Below are 19322 nucleotides of genomic sequence, written 5' to 3'. Positions count from 1 at the left end.
GACTCTGTACTGAATGGCATGTTCAGCTACTGGAGGTGGGAAAGCTACTGAAAGCTCGACCCAGACTTGTGCCAGATTCCTGACTCTGGCTCAGCTCGAGGCTCTCTTGGACAACGAGCTCAAAACAAGCCACACTTTCACTTGGCTTCTGCCTGTCATCCACACCGTAGGTTCATGCTCCAAGAGTTAAAGACAAAGCAGTGACCTCTCAGGTTAATCAGTAGAAAAAGAGATACCCATCTTGTGGCTGAAATGCACAACCTGATGCCAGGTAACCTGGGATCAACTCTACCTCCTTCCCTCGTTCAAACTGGGTGATTCCAAGAAATACTTTATTTCATCTAGCCTCCTTTTTCTTGCTACTCATGAAAGCACCTTTGAGTACAGGAATTTAGGTCGAGCATTGCACGAAAACTTCTTACGTTTGATTGAACAGATTGTAATGTTCCTCAATGTATAATAGGAATCTATGCCACGTATAGGAACCGTATGACAACTGACTTGCCTCTTACAGCACTAGTGGCATTGTTGTCAGGGCAGTGGGGGGGGGGGGGAGAAGGGAACAAATGTTTCTAAAAGTATTTTAAAACAATAATAAATGGCTTTCAATGCAGTGATGTAGTCTGATGTATTAAGGTGGAACCCTTCAGCATGTTAAAGACATAGGTTTTAGAATTTTGAAGAGACTTTGTTACCTTTCTATATAATATTTATTGCACTATTTACATAGCATTCTAATGCCTTCACTCGTGAGCAGGGCCTTGTATCCTAACTAGATCCTTGTCTCTGCTCTGCTCTCCAGGTTTGTTAGATTGCCCACCTCTAACTGCTATAGCCCTGCATGTTCTGCATTACAGCATGCTCTACACCAACCACTGCCTGAAATACATGCGCTACTGTTGCACTGCATCAACTCCTTCCTGAACTGCATGCTCTTCTGTCACCCTACACCTACTCTTGTCTGAAGTGCACCAACTTCCTCTTTGTGAAAAATATTTGGCAAAAACGTATTCCACATTCCCATTCAACACATTAGATGTACTCCACCTTCTTTTGAAATGTGCTATTTTCAGCGAACATTCTTCTGCTTCCTATTATGCACTGTGGACCTACCCTAACTTCCCACTAGAATCTGTCAGGCATCATGGACCTTCTTAACTCCCTAGAAAAGCTTGATGCAAAGGGCCTGCTTCCGACACCCCCAATCCAGACCCAACACAAATGCATCTGGTAGTCAATTATGGATTATGGTACCCTTTATGGTTGGCATCACATTTACTACCATCAGCCTAACCACACTGGACCAAGGCACACTCAAGAGTTAAGACAAAGCTCCCCAAGTGTAAGCCGTAATGATGCTAGCCAGGGAAAACCACAAACTAGGTGGAAAAAAAACATTATTGACTACTCATAGTCCAGAAGTTAAGGCCTGAATATTACACTTAAGAATGGCTAGGCACAACAAATCTGGTGCCTGGCAATCGGCTGGTCACTGGCATCCAAAAGCATGTGCCTTAGTGCCTTATAGGTGATAGATCTACAACAGTCAAATCTCATTTTCACTTGAAAGGACACATCAGACGACCAACACTTACATCTGTATGGAAAAGCTAACTGTGAGTCAGATGAACTTTGTGGATGTCCTCTTTCTGACCGTGCTTGGTAGGCAGTGAAGCGGGCGCCACCTGCCACCCTATCCAAAAGCAGAGACCAATGCACTGACCAGCCATTCAAATGGAAAACAACTTTGTGATGTAATCCAACGAAACTCAAGGTTTGATGTAATTTTGTGAAAGATATTAACAATACTCCATGCGCCACTTGGACTGCCCCAGTGCAACTCTAACAGCGTCAAAACACAAATGGCTAATTACTATCCTCTTGTAGCGACAACCCCCTGACGATCAGAACTACAGCATGAACCGCCCATCAATCGCCCATGGCTGCTCGGCAGCTGCTGCCTTCCCTCCACGGAGCTGTTTGTGCTCCACCCCCTTGCCTTGATCCCCACCCACTGAGATCAGCACCAATCTTGCTTGGTCCCCAGAGATAGCAACATGTGCAGGTGGTTAATGTTCATTTTAGTCTTGGATTCTCTGCAATGTATGTAGCAGAGGGTTGCCATGTCCTCTTGTCCTGTACAGAGTGGGTGTACAGACCCCGAAGGGATTAAAAAAAATAAAACAAATTAGGCCAAGAGTCTTTGGAAGGATGGTCAAAGTCTGACAGGTGATACCTAGCAAGCCGATGTGTTTGAAAGCGAGAGAACCACAAGAATCTGCTCGCGGTAAAACGAAGTACATATTGTACACACTATTTAGAGCCATTCTGATGTCATCCCTGGAGGGTTCAATGGATCCACTGGGCCCCCAACTGTAATTAAAGGCTGGCTAATTTTGTGCGCGGGAAAGAGTTAAGGGAACCTCGGTCCAGGCCGCAGGCGGTTGCTCAGCTGGGATTAGTGCAATCAGGACAAATCCACTAGGCCACGGAATAGGGCCCCCGGGTCCACTCGGCACAACCACAGGGCACCCTGGAGAGGGAGCTAAATGCAACAGAACATGACGGAGATGCGTGGAGGAGGGGGATAGATGGTGTGCACAGATAATATTTGATAGAGCTGTGACCAGTCAAAAGGAAATCGGGAAGAACCTAATGATTTTATGTCTAATCAGCGTGGGCAAAACTTTAAATGTGCAGCCTTTCTTATTTTTCTTATTACTGCAAGCTAACCTGTTGTGCGCTCTTCTCAATTTCAGTTATGGCAGGATTAAGAGACAGAGGGGGTTATTACAACTTTGGAGGAGGTGTTAATCCGTCCTAAATGTGACGGATATACCACCAGCCGTATTACGAGTTCCATAGGACATAATGGACTCGTAATACGGCTGGTGGTATATCCGTCACTTTTGGGACGGATTAACACCTCCTCCAAAGTTGTAATAACCCCCAGAGTGTTGAGTACATTTATCCACGATGACAGTTTTCTCCAGTTCAGTGGTCAGGATGAGAGTGTGGCTTTCCTGGTTCCTGCCAGCGAGAATTTAGGCAATATAGGCCCCACCTCCTCTCCGCTTCAGTTCTTTCCCTGCTTTAACACCGTTCTTACAGTCTCGTACCAGAACCCCATTAATTGTATTTCTACAAATCTGGAGTCTGAAAAGAAAGCTTCAAGAGGACTCAGATTACATACACAGAGTTCTCAAGTTTTCCACGTCCGGGTAAACTAGAAATTCGCAGCTTTTAACCTGAAAAGAGGACTGTGCTGTCCTCTACCACAAATCAAGCACACAAAAGTGTTACATTTATTAATGACAAATGATTCCCCCGATTTCCTGACCTCGTACCAAACTGTCACAGGGCAAAGATGCCCTCAGCCATAGGCCTGTTCCAGTCTGAAGTGTTTATTGTTTATGCCTGTGATCAACACTAAATCCACTCAAGCCTCCTATACCCTGTGTAGAACTTGCAACCGGCCTACTCATCCTTCTCTGTAAAAAAAAAAGGGCTTTCTGTGTTAACTTGCAGCTGTGGAGAGTAGTGATGGCATGAACTGGTACATCATTCACATTTTCAATTATTATTTCCCATTTTGTGTGAACGTGTGATGTTAAGTGCGTATATAACCAATTTGCACTTATCATGAATCCATTTTACGCCTGATCGTGAAGCATGTTCAAATATCATGCTATATTGTGATATTAAAATGAAATACAAACTTAGAAGAAGGCATTAACAGTAGCATTGCAGGTGCTTTCCCTACAAATCAATGTTAGTGGACAAATGACAAGATACGATCACATAATGAGAGGGTGCAATGCATTGCACGGAAACCCAGTGCTTTTGGGTGAAATATGGCATGACACACTCTACCCTGTGTCATCATTCACTGGTGCATAGTATTGGAAAAGGCTGTATGAATTGGTATAATAAAATGCAGAGTATGGAAGCAACTCAATCTGAACCCATCACGCTTTACAATTAGTGAAACACTTAGGGTCAACCTCAACCAAGCAAGAACATTCTCTCACAATACACACATGTATGATGTTCATCATACTTTTCTCATCTTTTCATCTCCACTGCTACTGTAGCCATAATGTACACCCACAATGTCCTTGTATACGTAATGTTACTCTCTCTGGTAGAGTGCCATAGTGCGAGTGTTTAGGGACCGTCACCAGGCTGCTGTTAACGAAATCATCGAAAACGCTCAAGACGTGATCTATTGGACATCAATGGGTTTTCAGAACAGCACAATGTGAACACAAGGGATTGGCTAGGTCACAGAAGGGTGTTTCACAAGTGGACAATGTAAACTGTGAACTCAACTTGAAAAAGGTTCTTAAGGTTACCAAAATCATCAAATCAACTAGTGTGCATCAATGAAAAACAACTGCCCTTCTATGGTGGGCACTCTTGTTGACTGGAAAATGGCGGAGCAATACTTCACAACGGGCAATGGCAGATGCAATTCAACATAAGGATGGTAACACGTAGAGTGCTACAAGCAGTAGTGCACACGTATTTTGTTATAATGTGTGTGGAAGAGGTTGCACTTCTTTACGAAGGTACCAAAATCTCAACCAGAATCATGCAATGAGGCAGAGTAACAAATAAGGCAGAATGTGAGAAGACACCCAAAGCAGTTAATGTGAAAAATACTGGCTCTGAATCCAATTTTATTGGTTACAAGCAGCAGAGACACTCTCGAATACCCCAAGGTGTCCATTTGAACGTAATAGTCATTTAGGTCTTCTTGGGATCATGGAGGATTGGCTGATCTGTGAGATGAGTACTGGTCAGCCTGCAATTTGTTTCTGTTCAAATAGAATATTGATATTACAGATACTCCGACAGAGCAGCACTCTTCACAGATTGGTTAAGGGGAACGACTCACTGCACACAGATTGAAAAAGCAATCAACAAGCAAGGGGGTGCGCTGCCAAACACCTAAACATATGAGGCACCATGGTGGGATTAACTTAGGTAGTTCTCAGGCAAATTTGCACCGTTTTGGTATCCTTTGGGTATTCTGTGTCCTCTTGTGTTTTCTGCCTATATTATGTCTCCCTGATGATTTGCTTGCACATGTATGGCTATTTGACCATGTCACTCCCTTTTGAACTTTCACCCCCTTTTATACTTATTTAAACACCAACGCATTTGTTATAAAAAAAAAAATGTGTGAAAATTAAAAAATGTACAGTGTGGAAAGGACAATCAGCTTGATGACTGGCAGTGCCAACTGCTGTAAGAGCAAGGGAGATTTGTGGCAAACATTCCTGACTTGCTAAATGTTGGCAGGAAATCACTATTGCGTTCAAACCTGAAAGATTAGTCAAAGCCTCAATCAATCAATCAGGATTTGGACAGTGTGGCTAATCACCAACAGGATATCCAGGTGCCTGCAGCTCCAAGAAAAAGTCGTGAAAATGAGGGAAAAGCAAGAAGGTGCATAAAAAAACAGGGGAAAAAAGCAAGAAGAAAGCAGTGAGAATGAGGGAAAAGCAAGGAGGGGTGCACAAAAAATAGAGGGAAAAGCAAGGAGAAAGAGGTGAAAAACAAGGAAAATGCAAGGAGAAGGCACACAAAAAAATGAGGGAAAAACCAAGGAGAAAGCAGTGAAAAAGAAGGGAAAAGCAGGGAGAAGGCACACAAAAACGAAGGAAAAACCAAGGAGAAAGCAGTGAAAAAGAAGGGAAAAACAAGGAGAAGGCACATAAAATGAGGGAAAAAGCAAGGAGAAAGCAGTGAAAACAAGGGAAAAGCAAGAAGGCACAAAAAATGGCAGAAAAAGCTAGGAGAAAGCAGTGAAAACAAGGCAAAAGCAAGGAGAGGGGACACAAAAAATGAGGAGGAAAAGCAAGGAGAAAACAGGGACAACGAGGGAAAAGCAAGGAGAAGGCACTCAAAAAACAGGGGAAAAGGCAAAGAGAAGACAGGCGCAAGAGCAATGCAGCAGCACGGGGGAAAGCAGAGTCGGAGTTCACATGAATGATATCACCCCATAAGTGGGGACAGAACTCAGTTGTGAAGGTCACAGCTGATGGTTCATTACTTAAGAAGGTTAGCTCGTAAGCAAACCATCAGTTTAAATAAATGCCAGCACCCCTGGAATTAGTCATGTCTGTTGAACCTGAAATGTGCCTAACTTTACCTTGGATCTTTTGAGCCTTTCAAAGATCACACCCTGTTGTGAAATTTCTTCTGCCTTCTTTAAAAATAAAAAAAATAAAATAAAAACAACACCAACCCAACTAGCCTTTCATGGGCACTGGTAAGTGGGGACAGAGATGGCAGTTCATAGGAAAACTCTAGGGCACCTCTTGAACATTTTCTTGTTTCATTAATAAAGTCTGTTCTTCAGGTGCTTGATTAATTAATACCATCTACAAATATGACATAACCTCCTATCTTTTTTAGGGCTAGGACTGAAAGTAATTCCGCAATACCTCTCTGCCGCTAGTATTATTGAAGTGAAGGTTTCATGTCTCAGAAAGATTGTATACATCTTTCAGTGTAACAAGAAGCAGGAACACATGGTAGAACTCCACATAACAGTTACATTATATAAGTAAGAGAGTGTACCAGTGAAAATGAGAGTATTGATGATATATCTGATGTAATGCTTTTGGTCAGTGTGGAGCTGGGTTGTTATTGATATGTCTCAGATTTGAGAACAGTGATGGCATGTGTCTTTTGCTATTGCTACGTATCATTGTTTTCAACTTCTTCATGCTTGGTGTCAATAATGGGCTTATATAATGCTTATCCGTTTTCATTACATTTCTGGTACTGTAGTGTTTGTTTAGGTGTTGATTTATTTTCCAATAACTGATTGCCAACAGTGTGCCTCTACGTTGATACTGTTAGATATCACTAGATGTCACAGGTTTAAGCTGATAGGTATCAATTCTCTTTTTACCTAGGTAGTGTTAGGTGTTCATATTTCTACTCTGATAGTGTAAGGCACTGATTATGAATCAAGTTTAATGCTTACAAGTATCATCTCTGCTATTGGATTATTAATACTTGACTCTATTGATAGGTATGGAAATGTTTCCCCATCAACTGTTATTTGATTTGACCATTTAGATTCAAATCCTTGTTCTTCCAGTAGCTATGTTTTTGACACTTAAACATCTCCGACCATTTCTTGTCCATTTTTTCTCATGACTATCATCCAGGGTGCACCAAGGCTTTCTAATATTTGTGAAATCGTCTTTTCCAATATATGTTCCAAAGAACTGATTCAGAAAGAGAGCTCTCTGCGTAAGATAAACCTGCTCCCCACATGCCAAGACCTCATATATGTGAAATACCCCCAGAGGAAAGTGATCATCAGCTTTGTGACTGATGAGAAGTTGCACGTCCGCACAAGATGGGAATTCATACGACTTTCATGGAAAGTGGCCATTGACCGAATTCCACAACCATTGGGCAAGAGGTAACCCCAAATTAAAGGATGAATGTTTGGGGAAATATTTATCTATACAAACTCAACATGACATATTGCACGTTCTCACCCCTGTATAAGTCTTGTTAAATAATATTGTTGTTTAGCCTGAAGTGAGGTTCAGCATGAGGCTGTCAGCCCGCAAATTGGACAGAATAAACGTCACATCTGCATCACATTTAATCATAGTAACAATTTTTTCCTTTTTTTTATTTTATTTTTTTAGTAGAACATGAGTTAATTTACCGGATATCTGTCTACAGCACGGGATTCAAAGCCGGTGGCCCTGCAGACTTTAGAACCTTAAAATGAGGCGGGTCGCAGCCTAATCGTGGCACATCTCGGGCTACGGGACCATTTAAATGTTCACCGCTCTTCCCTGTGGCAGTGCGGATATATAAGAGAAGGAGAGAGAGAAACAGAGAGAAAGAGGGTGGGACATGAGACAGACAGAGATACACCGCAGGCATAGCTATACACAAAACGTACTGTGCTGAAGAAGTTCCAAGTATGGACTGCTAAAGACTGAATATGCCAATGTATGGCTTACCCAATCCTAAACCAGTCAGTGTGGGGAAAAGACTTACACCATCTAAATATGGGCATAGCGTAACACATCCTTTGAACTATATCTTCTTCTCAAATCTCCACATATAAATTGATGAACTTGAAAAGGTGAAAGCAACACTTTATGTGCTTTCAAAGACTCAACACCTCCAAATTTTCTACAATTAAGCATGACTATGTGGGATAAACTCATAACTCCTATTGTCTATTTAGGGGAATGTTCCCACACAAATTGGCTATGTAAAAACTATTCAAGAATCAACTTGTTTGAGAACAACATGTTTACCTCTATAAATACATAGATTATCACTAACTAACCACAAACAAATTTATTTTGCAACTACGCTACTCAAGTATCAGCTTCCCTATCTTGTAAAACGTATGCAGTCTACATATTATCAATCTACACTCAACGCATGAGCGAGAACTATCTAAAATATAGCTATTTCAAGATTTTGTTACCCAAGACGCAACCAGATAATGTGAGGACTGCCAACACCTCGCAAAAAACAGTAAGGGCACACTACAAAACAAAGTGTGAACACCATCAAATGAACACTATAGAGGCCAGAGTTTTGCGGATCTAAATGTGGAACCTGCACAAACGGAAGGCCAGGCATTCAAGCTTCAATAGGTCACTCCAATGCTTTGTGTGGCAACAGTGGCCAATGGTGGTTTGAGGTGTAGCTCAGTGTAGCACTAGATGTCACTCAGCCACTGCAAATCATGTGAAGTAAGGGTTCCTCTCAGAAACACTTTGTAGTTTTGAGTTAACAATTTGACCCCCTTTGTCTCAGCTGCAACCTGTAAATGTAATGTGCTGCATCAGTTGCAACATAAAAATCATATCACTTTCAATGGGAACCTCACATTAATACAAAAGAGTTTAACATTCCCAGGAGGGAGGGAAACTGCTGTACCTTCTAAGTTCACACTTGATGAGAAGTCATCACAGAATTCCAGCATTACTATGTAGGAGTTAATTAATGTGACAAAAACAACCTCGATGCATGGCTTGTCCAGGCAGTGTCAGGTGATCGATACATAGCATAAATTGTGCACTATGGACTCAAGAAGTTTAAGAGTCCTGGGAATTGTAAATGGTGACCTTGTGACATGAGAGGACAATGATTCCTGAAGTGCTGAGGACCTGATCCAGAGAGAGGAGTGAAAGCTGTATCTGCCCCCTCCTTCTTCCCTGCATAAGTTGATCTCTAATGCACTGATTGTAGTCATAGCCAGTGAATGTCCAGTTGCTCTGTTTCCATGGAGACTGCTTGAGATTGACATGGACGTGTCTGGTTAGCACACTGCCAGGCTATCTCTGTAGGGGGGACGCCTGTTTACTGAGGCCTCAGGAGTATCAACGCCTGCTTCTATTCTGTCGGTTTCGGAAAAATAATATGTATTGAGCCTGCAGAATGAGAGGCTGGACAGAGAGGTCTCCTGGGGGTAGCTGGGTGCAGGAGGGGTATGAAGTAACAGGCCACACCATTCTCAGTGTATCTGGTACAGAGTGGACGGCCACAAAGGGGCAGTGGAAACTGGTTTCAGTCTTGCCAAGGCTGGAGTGTTTCATCAGGACAAAGTCACCGGCACGTGACCTGCCTCAAGTCCAGGAGGTCAGATATCATAAGTGAAGGGCAAGCTAGGTCTGAAGAGATTCTCACCTTCATCACATTTAACTTGAAGGCTGGAGGAGCCGTGGATAGCTGCCCATTACAACCGTTTTGTCCTGCAGAGACTTTCAGTTTCCAGTGCAGAGATTTCAAATAATAAGTATCCTTAAAGCGCAGACTTCACGATACAATGAAAGGGGTCACTGATCCCAGAAAGGAAAAATCGAGTAATGTAATTGTTCCTGATGCTCCTAATAAGGTGTTCTAACAGATGCTTTCGGTACAGCATCTCGGTTTACAAGATGGAACATTGTGATCCTCAACCTGTTGTCCCCAGAAGCCTCATTTCACATGCAGGGAACAAAATCTGAAAGCCAGAGTTGAAAATTTCAAAGAAGTCAGTGAAGAAATAGCTTTAGCATTTTAACTCCTCATTGAGATCAGGAAGGGAGATTCTCTCTGTAAGGTCTGAGCTCGACCAAGCAGCTACAATCTGCCTCAAGTTCGGCCACTGCTGGAGGAACCACCACGCACACCCTAGACGCTACAGGAGGCAGGATGCTGAGTCAGATCAACACTGGTGTGACAGTGGAGAGGCAGTACGAAGGTCCCCAGAGATGCCTGCAGAGCGCTGCTTGACAGCATCAGACCCTGGGGGATCACAGCTCACCACTGAGCCATAGCAAGAGAAAGGCTGAGTGTCAGTCAGAGATGCAATTTGCACATTTGGGCTCTGCATTCCATTTCAATCCCGTTCATTTCCTTCTCTCTGCACAGGTGACCACATCGAGAATGCACTGTATGCTCACATCTGGAAGTACTGGTAAACAAGCCCTCATTTGGAGGCTAATCATACAATTCATAGGCGTGTGAGCCATAACATGGCAAATCCTTCTATTTTACAGGCACAGGAGTAGGAAAAAGAGGAAACCAATCAACCCCTGCCCTGTCATTGGAGTAGCAAGGCCAAGGTGTCCGCCATTTCATGGTTTGTTCCGCAAGACAGTGCTTAATTTGTAAATAAAAACGTGCGGGTGCTAAAGCCCCCCTCTTGAACACGTGGCTGCTTCATTTAAATGTGAGAGCACGGAACATGGAAGAAGCGTAATCCTGAAGCCCTCTCGGGCCTCTTCAATCCGTTTAACGCAACTCCGTGCCCCTTCAGCTCACTCTTTCAGCTTTCTGCTTTCTACTTTCTACTTTTGTGACGGTTTTTCGTTTTTCCCTTCCTCCGTCTTTCCCATATGTCTTTTGCTCGCAGAAAATGCTTGATGCAGAAGACTAAGCGCCGGCCCTCAAAAGTAAGTGCTGGTTCTCAGCACCGGAAACAACAAGCACAAATTAAGCACTGCCGCAAGGCCCAAAGTTAGGCTCCCTGTGTTAGACAACAGATGATGTAAACCTAGTTTTACACACAGCTGTGTAAAGCCCCACAACCACACTTCAATGCCACAATCAGCACCCACCAGGAACCTCATTTCTCCTTTATCAACCCACAGCCATTTCTTCTTACAAACTTTTTCCCTGCCACCACTGCAACATGAACACACAAATACAGACAACACAAACATGTGCTGTTTTAACGAGCATTTACTTAGAAACGAGAAACACCTGCCTTTCGCCACCACATATTTAGAATCCTGTTTCATGCAGGTGTGTGAAAACTGAATGAATCTAATGGTCAGGGGGGTCAGGTGACAGTACATGGAATACGCTTCTCACGCTTTTGACTGATCGATTGGCTATATATGAAAGGGAAGAGGATATGAATAAGATCTGAATGCACCTGGACTTTCTTTGCCTAAAGGTTCAAGTGAAAAAGTGAAAAAATAAAAAAATAAAAGAGATGTAAAATGGCCCTGCAACTGTTGATTCTAATAGAAAACAGCATGGTGTTATTTTTCCTCAGAAAAAGGAAGCGCACTGATAAAATCCTCTGTACAGAGATTGAGCTTTCCGTATTATCCAGTTGAGAAAATAATAAAAGCCTTGCGTCCAGGGCTTTAAAAAAAATATTAAATTGATTCAAATATTTGATGCACTCACTTATGGGCTCTGGAAATGCTTTTGCAAATTGGGGGTCTTCAGGGCACTCTATAAAAAAATATATATATTTTATAATACCCTATATTCAATAAGAAAATACTACACCTTCTAGTGCATCTTCTTCTGCTTCTGTTGGCATCACAACTATCCTGAGAAACTGAATTTTCTTGAGCTGCCCGCAGCAGGTCCATGTATGAAACTGGATTTCCACAACATTCATATTTCATAATGCTGATGAAGTCTGCTTCTTAGCATCTTCCACTGTGACAGGGGCTCTGGCAGCAGCAAATTGTCCAGGGGTGATTACTGAACTGTGTCTACCTAACCGACAACATCTCTGTTTCATGGATGTGTGACTCCTCTCTGGTGCAAGATCATTACCGCGCACTGCAGGATTTTGGATGCTTTTAGGTGATATATTTCCCCCAGTCAAGATGGATTCAGGGGTTCGATCTACTATTTTTTTTTTTAGATGCCTAGGAGAATTTGGTGCTCTCCAGCATTGTATGAGCTTTGGTACATACTTACATTTATTATATTATATACTATATTATATTTATATTTTTGAGTCAAGGAGGCGTTCATCTGTAAAAGGACATCCAATACCACACTCTTCAGGATACTTTCATCACCAGCCATGTGTGTTGACACCTTCAATACTATGACAAATTACCCCCCACATCTCATACTACATAGAAGAGGAAGCTGTTCGGATGATAGCTTCTGAGTATTTCGAGTCCTGGCAATATACTCCATGGTGATCATCACTCTCACACTTGAGTCCAGCGTAACAAGTCATCAAGCCACATTGAGCATATAGAAAAAAGTATATGTTTTCTTTCCAATTCATTGCAACATCCATCTATTTGGATGGAGATGATATGTAATTTCTTCCTTTTTTAATCTATTTACTCTGGAATTGTAGCTAGGATCAGGATCGTTGATGTGAGTTGCAATTAATCTCAAGATGCACTGTTCATCCCTAAACCCACTTTGTGAGTGTTTTTGTAAACCCTTAAAATGTCTCTTGCTCCTATTCCTGGTCTCCACTTCCCTTCATTGCAGTTGTACTTTGCTCCTAATTCTAGACTGCATCTGCCCTCTACACTTCTTGCGTCTCTCCCAGCATTACTCATGATTTGTTTCTTATGTCTACCTGTGCAAATTCTTTCATGTTGTCAGATTCTTCCATCTATTATTTCACTACTTTTGTGCTGCCATTCCCCCTGAACTCCTATACCACACCACCCTGTAATTCATGTGGTCCCCTACTCCTTCCTTTTCCATATCTGTCCCGTTTTTTCCAGTGCTAGTCTTGCCCTCCGTTACTCCTTCCCTTTCCAGCTCTACCCTTGTATCACCGTTTTCTTTTTCTGCTTTTCTCTCGTCTCTATTTTTGCTGCACTGTGCTTCTCCTGCCCTAGTACCATTTTCGTTCTGCGTTGTGCTTTTGTCAAGAGTTGCGAACCAAACACATAAAGAAACAATGCTATTGTCAGTGGTTCCTACGAACGTTTAAAGCATGCCACAAAACCTAGAAGTTCAAGCCGGTAAGACATCTACCGACATGTTAATCTAAGAGGGGGAGAAAACCACGAGGCATTTGTGATCCCACTCTCTAGACATGGATAATCCAATCTACATTAAAAGATATTTCATCACTTTTTGCACATTTTCCCACACAGATATAGACCTCCCCAATGTTTGTGGAATGCAATCTGAAGTCAGCTATGCCTTTCATATGACATAGTCTAGAAAAATGTTTAAGCAAGGGCACAGGAGCCACCTTCTGCTAATTTTGGGGAGGCGGCGGTCATTTTTCATTCTGAACAGGTTCCAGTGCAGGAGAACTACAGAAGAGACTTCAAAATGAATGACTTGCATAAGTGACCCTGAAGGAGCCGAAGACAATGGGAAAAATAGGGCAGCATAGGAGAGGGAAAGGTGACAGCCAGCGGTGTAAGCATACATTGAGAAAAAAACTGAATTCAAAAGGAAAAGTATAAGAAAGTAAAGAGTCACGCAATGCGTAATGGAGGTTACACAGGCAGGTAAAAGGAGCGAGTTTACACAGGAGAGAAAAGATCCCCCTCCCCCCCACACACACTTGGAAAGAAAAAGCGAGCAACATGAAAAGAGTAAAGACATAATATAAATGGGGCTAAGTACATGAGAGAACACATGCAGAAGAGGGAATGAAGGGGAGATGTGAATGAACAAGATGAGAGAAACAAGAGACGGAGAAGGGAGAATGCAACCAAGTTAAGGGAGAAATAGGAAAAAAGAGAAGATGATGTTGAGATAAAGTGGAAAGAGGGAGGGATGAATAGATGGAAGTCCTAGAGCTAATGAAAGGGTAAACAAAGTACAGAAAAGAAAGAAGAGATACTGGGTTGGAACGATACAACAATGTTTTGCCGATACCTGAATACGACACAAGAATGGGATGCAGAGGGTGGAAAGAAAAGACGCGAGAAAAAGAAAAAAAAAACAGGCTGCAAGGGGTGGGATGACAATCACAGAAGACATAAGGAGAGAGTGAGAGAAAGGAACAGAGAATAACAGAAATGAAGAGAGATTTCAAATAAATATGAGGGAAGTAGGATATAGCATTTGATGGAGAAACATCCTGTGAAACAGAATGGCTAAGCTATAAGAGCTCGAGAACGAACAGTAGTAAGCAGGGACATGGAGGAATGAAAGCCGAGAGAGCAGCGGGGGAGGCAGTGTAGTTCACACAGCGCGAGCCTGGTTAATCAATGTGGAATTTGTACCTGTGTAATCGCCCAGATCAGCCCATCTCCGCATCCCCTGCTGCGAGCACTAATGGGCACATTACCTGAGCAAGGGATGGGATCTCGTGGGATAACGCTGCCATCAGGGTACCGGGCTCTGATAAGGGGGAGCACTTGTCTGCGCTGTCGATATCAGCCTGGTCTAGACAGGAAGGCAGAGAGGGATGTGCTCGACTGTCGATGAGGGCAGACACACACTGTGCCCTCAGCACACCCCTGCCAGGCTAACGCGGCTGTGCGAGCAGATGCTAAGCTGTGGTGGTCCAGCGCAGGCATCCCAACCACAGCAACGCGGAAGTAGTGTTTTTTTTTTTTAATTAAATATGGCCGATAAATAACGGACATATGCCGTGGGGGTGGTTGGACGGGGTGTGGAGGAGTATGAGGAATTTCCTCATGTGGCAGATTTACACACCAGAAACCAAAATGCCAGTCCTGTACATCATGAAATTCAGTAACCCGTGTTCACCCGAATGCAGAATGTGATGTATTAAAGTAATCTCACGATCCAGACTCAAACACTACTCTACATCGCAAGGGCTAAGAGGCCTTTTTTTATTTAGGGTACAATCTTACTTTTCACTCAATCATGGCAGAACTATATAGCACTGATGTCCTCACACATCACTTATAATGTAATGTCAAGAAAACGTTTCTGCTGTCAATCTCTTAAAAAAATACTGAAGCGGTTTGAAGAAAACAATTGATGGATTTTATTTTCACAAACCCAAGAAACCGGAGTGCTTGTAATTTGTTGTGGCTACATATGTTTAAATGATTAAACTTCCCAATAATTTTTCTTGAAACAACAGGTGGGAAAATAAACTGAATATTGAATTTTAAAACAAGAAAAAAAAAAAAAAAAAACAGCACAATTATTAGTGTGAAAATATGGGGGGGGGGGGCGTTATTCTCTCTCCGTCTTGATGAGCTGAAGAGGAAAATGTACCAATATTCATGAAACTGAAATTCAGAAGGAAAAATGCAGCAAGAATATGTTTAGTCGGGAATAGAAAAATATACATTTTACATTTTTTCCTCACAATTATTACACTTATTTAGCAATAAAAGATGCAGAAAATTAATATTGCAACTATTTACAATAAAAATCAGCGAATCTTCCTTTAGTTTTCTTATGTTAAACATTGAACGAGCTAACATCCTGTTTGTTGAAGACTTTTCCGACAAAACAAGTTTTTGATGGATATTTCTCTAGATGCAAAATATGAAATTTGCAAGCAGTAATAAAAGCTCAGCCACACTGAGAAAAATTCGAAACTGACATCTGTGGCCACGCACAACCTCCAAAGAGTGGGACTGAAGAAAAAAATGGTCTGTGGCAGGTGCCGTCTGCGGTGACCCAGTAAACATTTCAAGCATTGACAGGAACTGCTGCTACACATTATAAGTTTGACAGACGGCTCTATCAGCATGATGGAGCCATAAATCAAACTTTATTTTTTTTTATTAAAAAAAACAACAAAAAAAAACAAACAAACAAAAAAAAAAAAGAACATCCCAAAGTGGGATTTTCTTTTAAATAAAATATTATATATACATATATATACACACACACACTGAACCCCTCACCATGGGACTTTCCTCCCATGGCGATGGGGGCACTGAGTATTGAGTACTTTTCAGCATGGGAAACTATGGTCGTCCTGAATTTAAATCGGGTTGGCAGATCATAAAGTTGGCCGAGAGGGAGCTCTTAGTCACCATTGCAACTCAGTTATTTTTCTATCAATATATAAATCGGGCCCTTAGTTATCTGAACCACTGATACAACAGTAGGATATAAAAACAGCAAAGGCTCTATCAGGCACAAAACGATAATCAATTTACTCTGCATTTGAGGAATGTCTAATGACTACTATATTTGCTGTCTGTTGTTATTTTCAAGCTTTATTGATGACATACTACAAGCTTACCTAATGATTTATTAAAGCTTTACCAAAGGCTTAAAATTGATTTACTGCAGAACTGAAAAATGTACAAGACATTAACTATGAATCTACTAACAGTATGCTAAGTCGTTACTAAAGACTTACTCAGACCCTAAAATATTTTCCAAAAAATAGAGATAGAGCTAAGTGTGAATGAAAATGTACTATTTCTCCTAACAAGTATCAGAAACGAACATAGTAGGCTTCTAGACATCCTACACACCTTGAAAATATTTATTTTGTGCTATCAGCATTTCTGTAGAGCTTTCGACCACTAGTGTGGCATTATGCCTGTTCATAATGTTTGCTGTTTTAAGTTTTAGTTTTTTGACTTCATGACGATCTCTTATTATATGAGCTCGAACATTTACAAAAAGCAATGTCCATCAATGTGCAAATGCTTCTCATGAGACAGACATTTTAGGGGCAAATGATTACAACATGGAATGAAAAATCAAAATATTCAAGAGAATACTTTAAAACTAAACCCAAGCTTAGGCCTTGTACAAATGAAGAGCATTTTTAAAGAGAATGAGAGAAATAAGGAAGATTAAATGTTTCCTCTGATGCACCGCAGATGTCCGTCCTCGGTGGCCAAGATTTCCATTTAATCAGGGCCCTGGAGCCTTCCTAATGCCACTAAGAGTAACGTCCTGGCCAGGAGCTGACACCTGTCACTCGGCCCTGGGCCTAATGGCCTTGTCCCAAAAGAAGACACTGGCAAGGAAGGAAATTAGTGAAGAGGGTCTTTCAGGAGGCAATGTTTTGGTCCTAGGTGGTCAAAAACATATTTATTGTGTGATGTGGGGCAAATAAATTTCCTGCCCCTAATTTTAACTTTGAAACCTGTTTAAAGATAACATTAAAGTTTCAATGTGAAATGCAGAAAAAAGATTAAAAAGTGGCAATGACATTACCATTGTTTGTCTTCTAGGTCACTATGTTGGTGCGTGCAGGCATCTCACATGTGTACCTACAAAATGGTATAGGTACCACTTTCCTTTTCTTATTTGCAGATTCAAGACGGCAGACTCTACTTTGATCATTAAGTAAAAAACATTTTGTCTTTTAGTATGAAAGTGTAAATTATAAATAAAGGAAACTGGGGATGGAGTGGCAATGGAAGATCAGGTGAGGGAATTGGATAAGAGGAAGGAAAAATGCAGCACAAAGGAGTGAAAACAGAGTGGGTGGTTTGGAAGAGTCTTCAACAGTCAAACCATCTGAGGGTCACCTCTAGGTAAACTGGCTGATTTCAAGTCTAGCTGGTGACACAGAAAGGCTATATGACAGCTATGGCCAACCGTCAGGCATGCGCAAATCTTACAATGCTGCTGCCCATGCTGTATTTGTTCTGTGCGTGTGTAAAACAGGCTAGGCTGCTGCTACCTGTGCTTTAACTGTTCCGTTCATGAGGGGGAACATGTGTGCTAGTGCAGAACAGTTTCTGTTCACTCGTGAAGGAAGACTGCCCTGCTGCTGTGCGTGAGGCACACATTCTGCTACTGCCAGCCCTGACCCACAATGTGCATACTGAAAAATCTTCAACCAGTTCATAAATAAGTATGCTTCATATGCATAAAACCATTTCTCCATTTATCTATTCAGCCATCTGCTCTATCATCCATGATCTGTTCTCCTTGACATGTCTAGTTGTCCTACCCTACTCTCTAGTGCTGTATGATCTAGTCTTCATGTATTGTCTAGGCTTGGTTGATTCTCTCTGTTGTTTGGCACTGTTCTGGCCTGTCTACATAGTCTCATAGGGGCTGCAGTCAGGTCTTGGTTTGTCCTCCTTCATCTGTCCTGTGATGTCAAAGTCTAGCATGGTCAGCTCGACAAATCCTTCTTTCACATTTGATCGTTCCTGTCTCAGTCTAGTTAGTTCTGAACTGCACCAATTCAGTCAGTTCTGCCTTGTCCTTGCCTCGCCAGGCCCATTGTCTTGAATCCTAACCCACTTGAGTCTCTTCATGCCTGTTACATTCTGTCATACAGTTGTCTGTTCTTTAGTGCCCCAGGCTGGTAGGTTCCATGCCACCAAATTTAGGTTCGTTCTGCACCATCATGCTTGTCTCAGCTTGGTCAGTCCTGTGCAGTTTGGGCTAAATCTTATGAGTCCTATCCAGTATGCTTATGTTGTCTCAAATTCCAATTCAATGTGTCCTGTACTCTACAAGTATAGTCTGTCCTGCCCCTTCAGATCCTACAATCAGGATAAAAGTCCTCCGTGCCACCTCCAGCAACCTGACTTTGTTTCTATTTTTCTAGAAGTTCCTCTCTAATATAGTAGTACGCCCAGGTAGCACCTGAATTAAGCTTCAGCAAGGCCTCATATCTGTGCTCCCTCTTAGGGGCCTACTGTACTATTTGGAAAAGAGGAACCCACAAAGAGGTCACATACAATTGTTCTGAGTGGAGTAGATGCCCTGGCTTCCTTACTGCAAAGCTGTTGGCAATGATTTGTTTCGGGGCTACAGCGTGGTTATAGCTTAGTGGTGATGACTGCCTGCTGTTCTGTTTAACATCAAAAGCCACCTGTGAATGGAAAAGGAGACCCTTTAACTATCATCCCATGTGAACAAGTGTTGTATAGCTTTTTGCTTGAATGTGCAACAAAAAATGGTGCAAGGACAAACAAAGGGACCATTCCTCCCAACTCCCTATTTCATGCTTCACTTCCTGGGTGTGGGGCTGGAAAGCACAATTTTTGCCTTTCAGGAAACTCGGGAAAGTGAGGGAAAGACAGTCAAGGTCTTCCCAGAAATAGCAAGAGGGAACATTTGCATACAGTATTGTTCTTATCTGACAAAGCTGGCATATACATAAAAAATCCAACTTAGGTAAATGTCTGACAATCTACTGTGAGTAGAAGCCCATGAGGATG

At 42.0% G+C, this 19322-nt stretch overlaps 1 protein-coding gene across 2 annotated transcripts in view; it reads right to left on the bottom strand.

Annotated features, from left to right (window-relative positions):
* The window catches only part of PCDH1 (protocadherin 1), a 249210-nt gene that overhangs the window by 11100 nt on the left and 218788 nt on the right, over window positions 1-19322 (bottom strand). Inside the window, exon 5 of one of the 2 annotated variants that reach the window (XM_069199491.1) lies at window positions 7706-7838. The exons of the other annotated variant lie outside the window; for it this stretch is intronic. Coding sequence (XP_069055592.1) covers window positions 7717-7838 — 122 coding nt within the window. The 3' untranslated portion in view covers window positions 7706-7716. The remainder of the gene's footprint in view (window positions 1-7705; window positions 7839-19322) is intronic. 2 annotated transcript variants of the gene reach the window in all.

This window comes from Pleurodeles waltl, chromosome 7 (assembly GCF_031143425.1).
Source record: "Pleurodeles waltl isolate 20211129_DDA chromosome 7, aPleWal1.hap1.20221129, whole genome shotgun sequence".
In the NCBI taxonomy this organism is placed as follows: domain Eukaryota; kingdom Metazoa; phylum Chordata; class Amphibia; order Caudata; family Salamandridae; genus Pleurodeles; species Pleurodeles waltl.
This window is presented reverse-complemented; position numbering and strand designations above follow the sequence as displayed.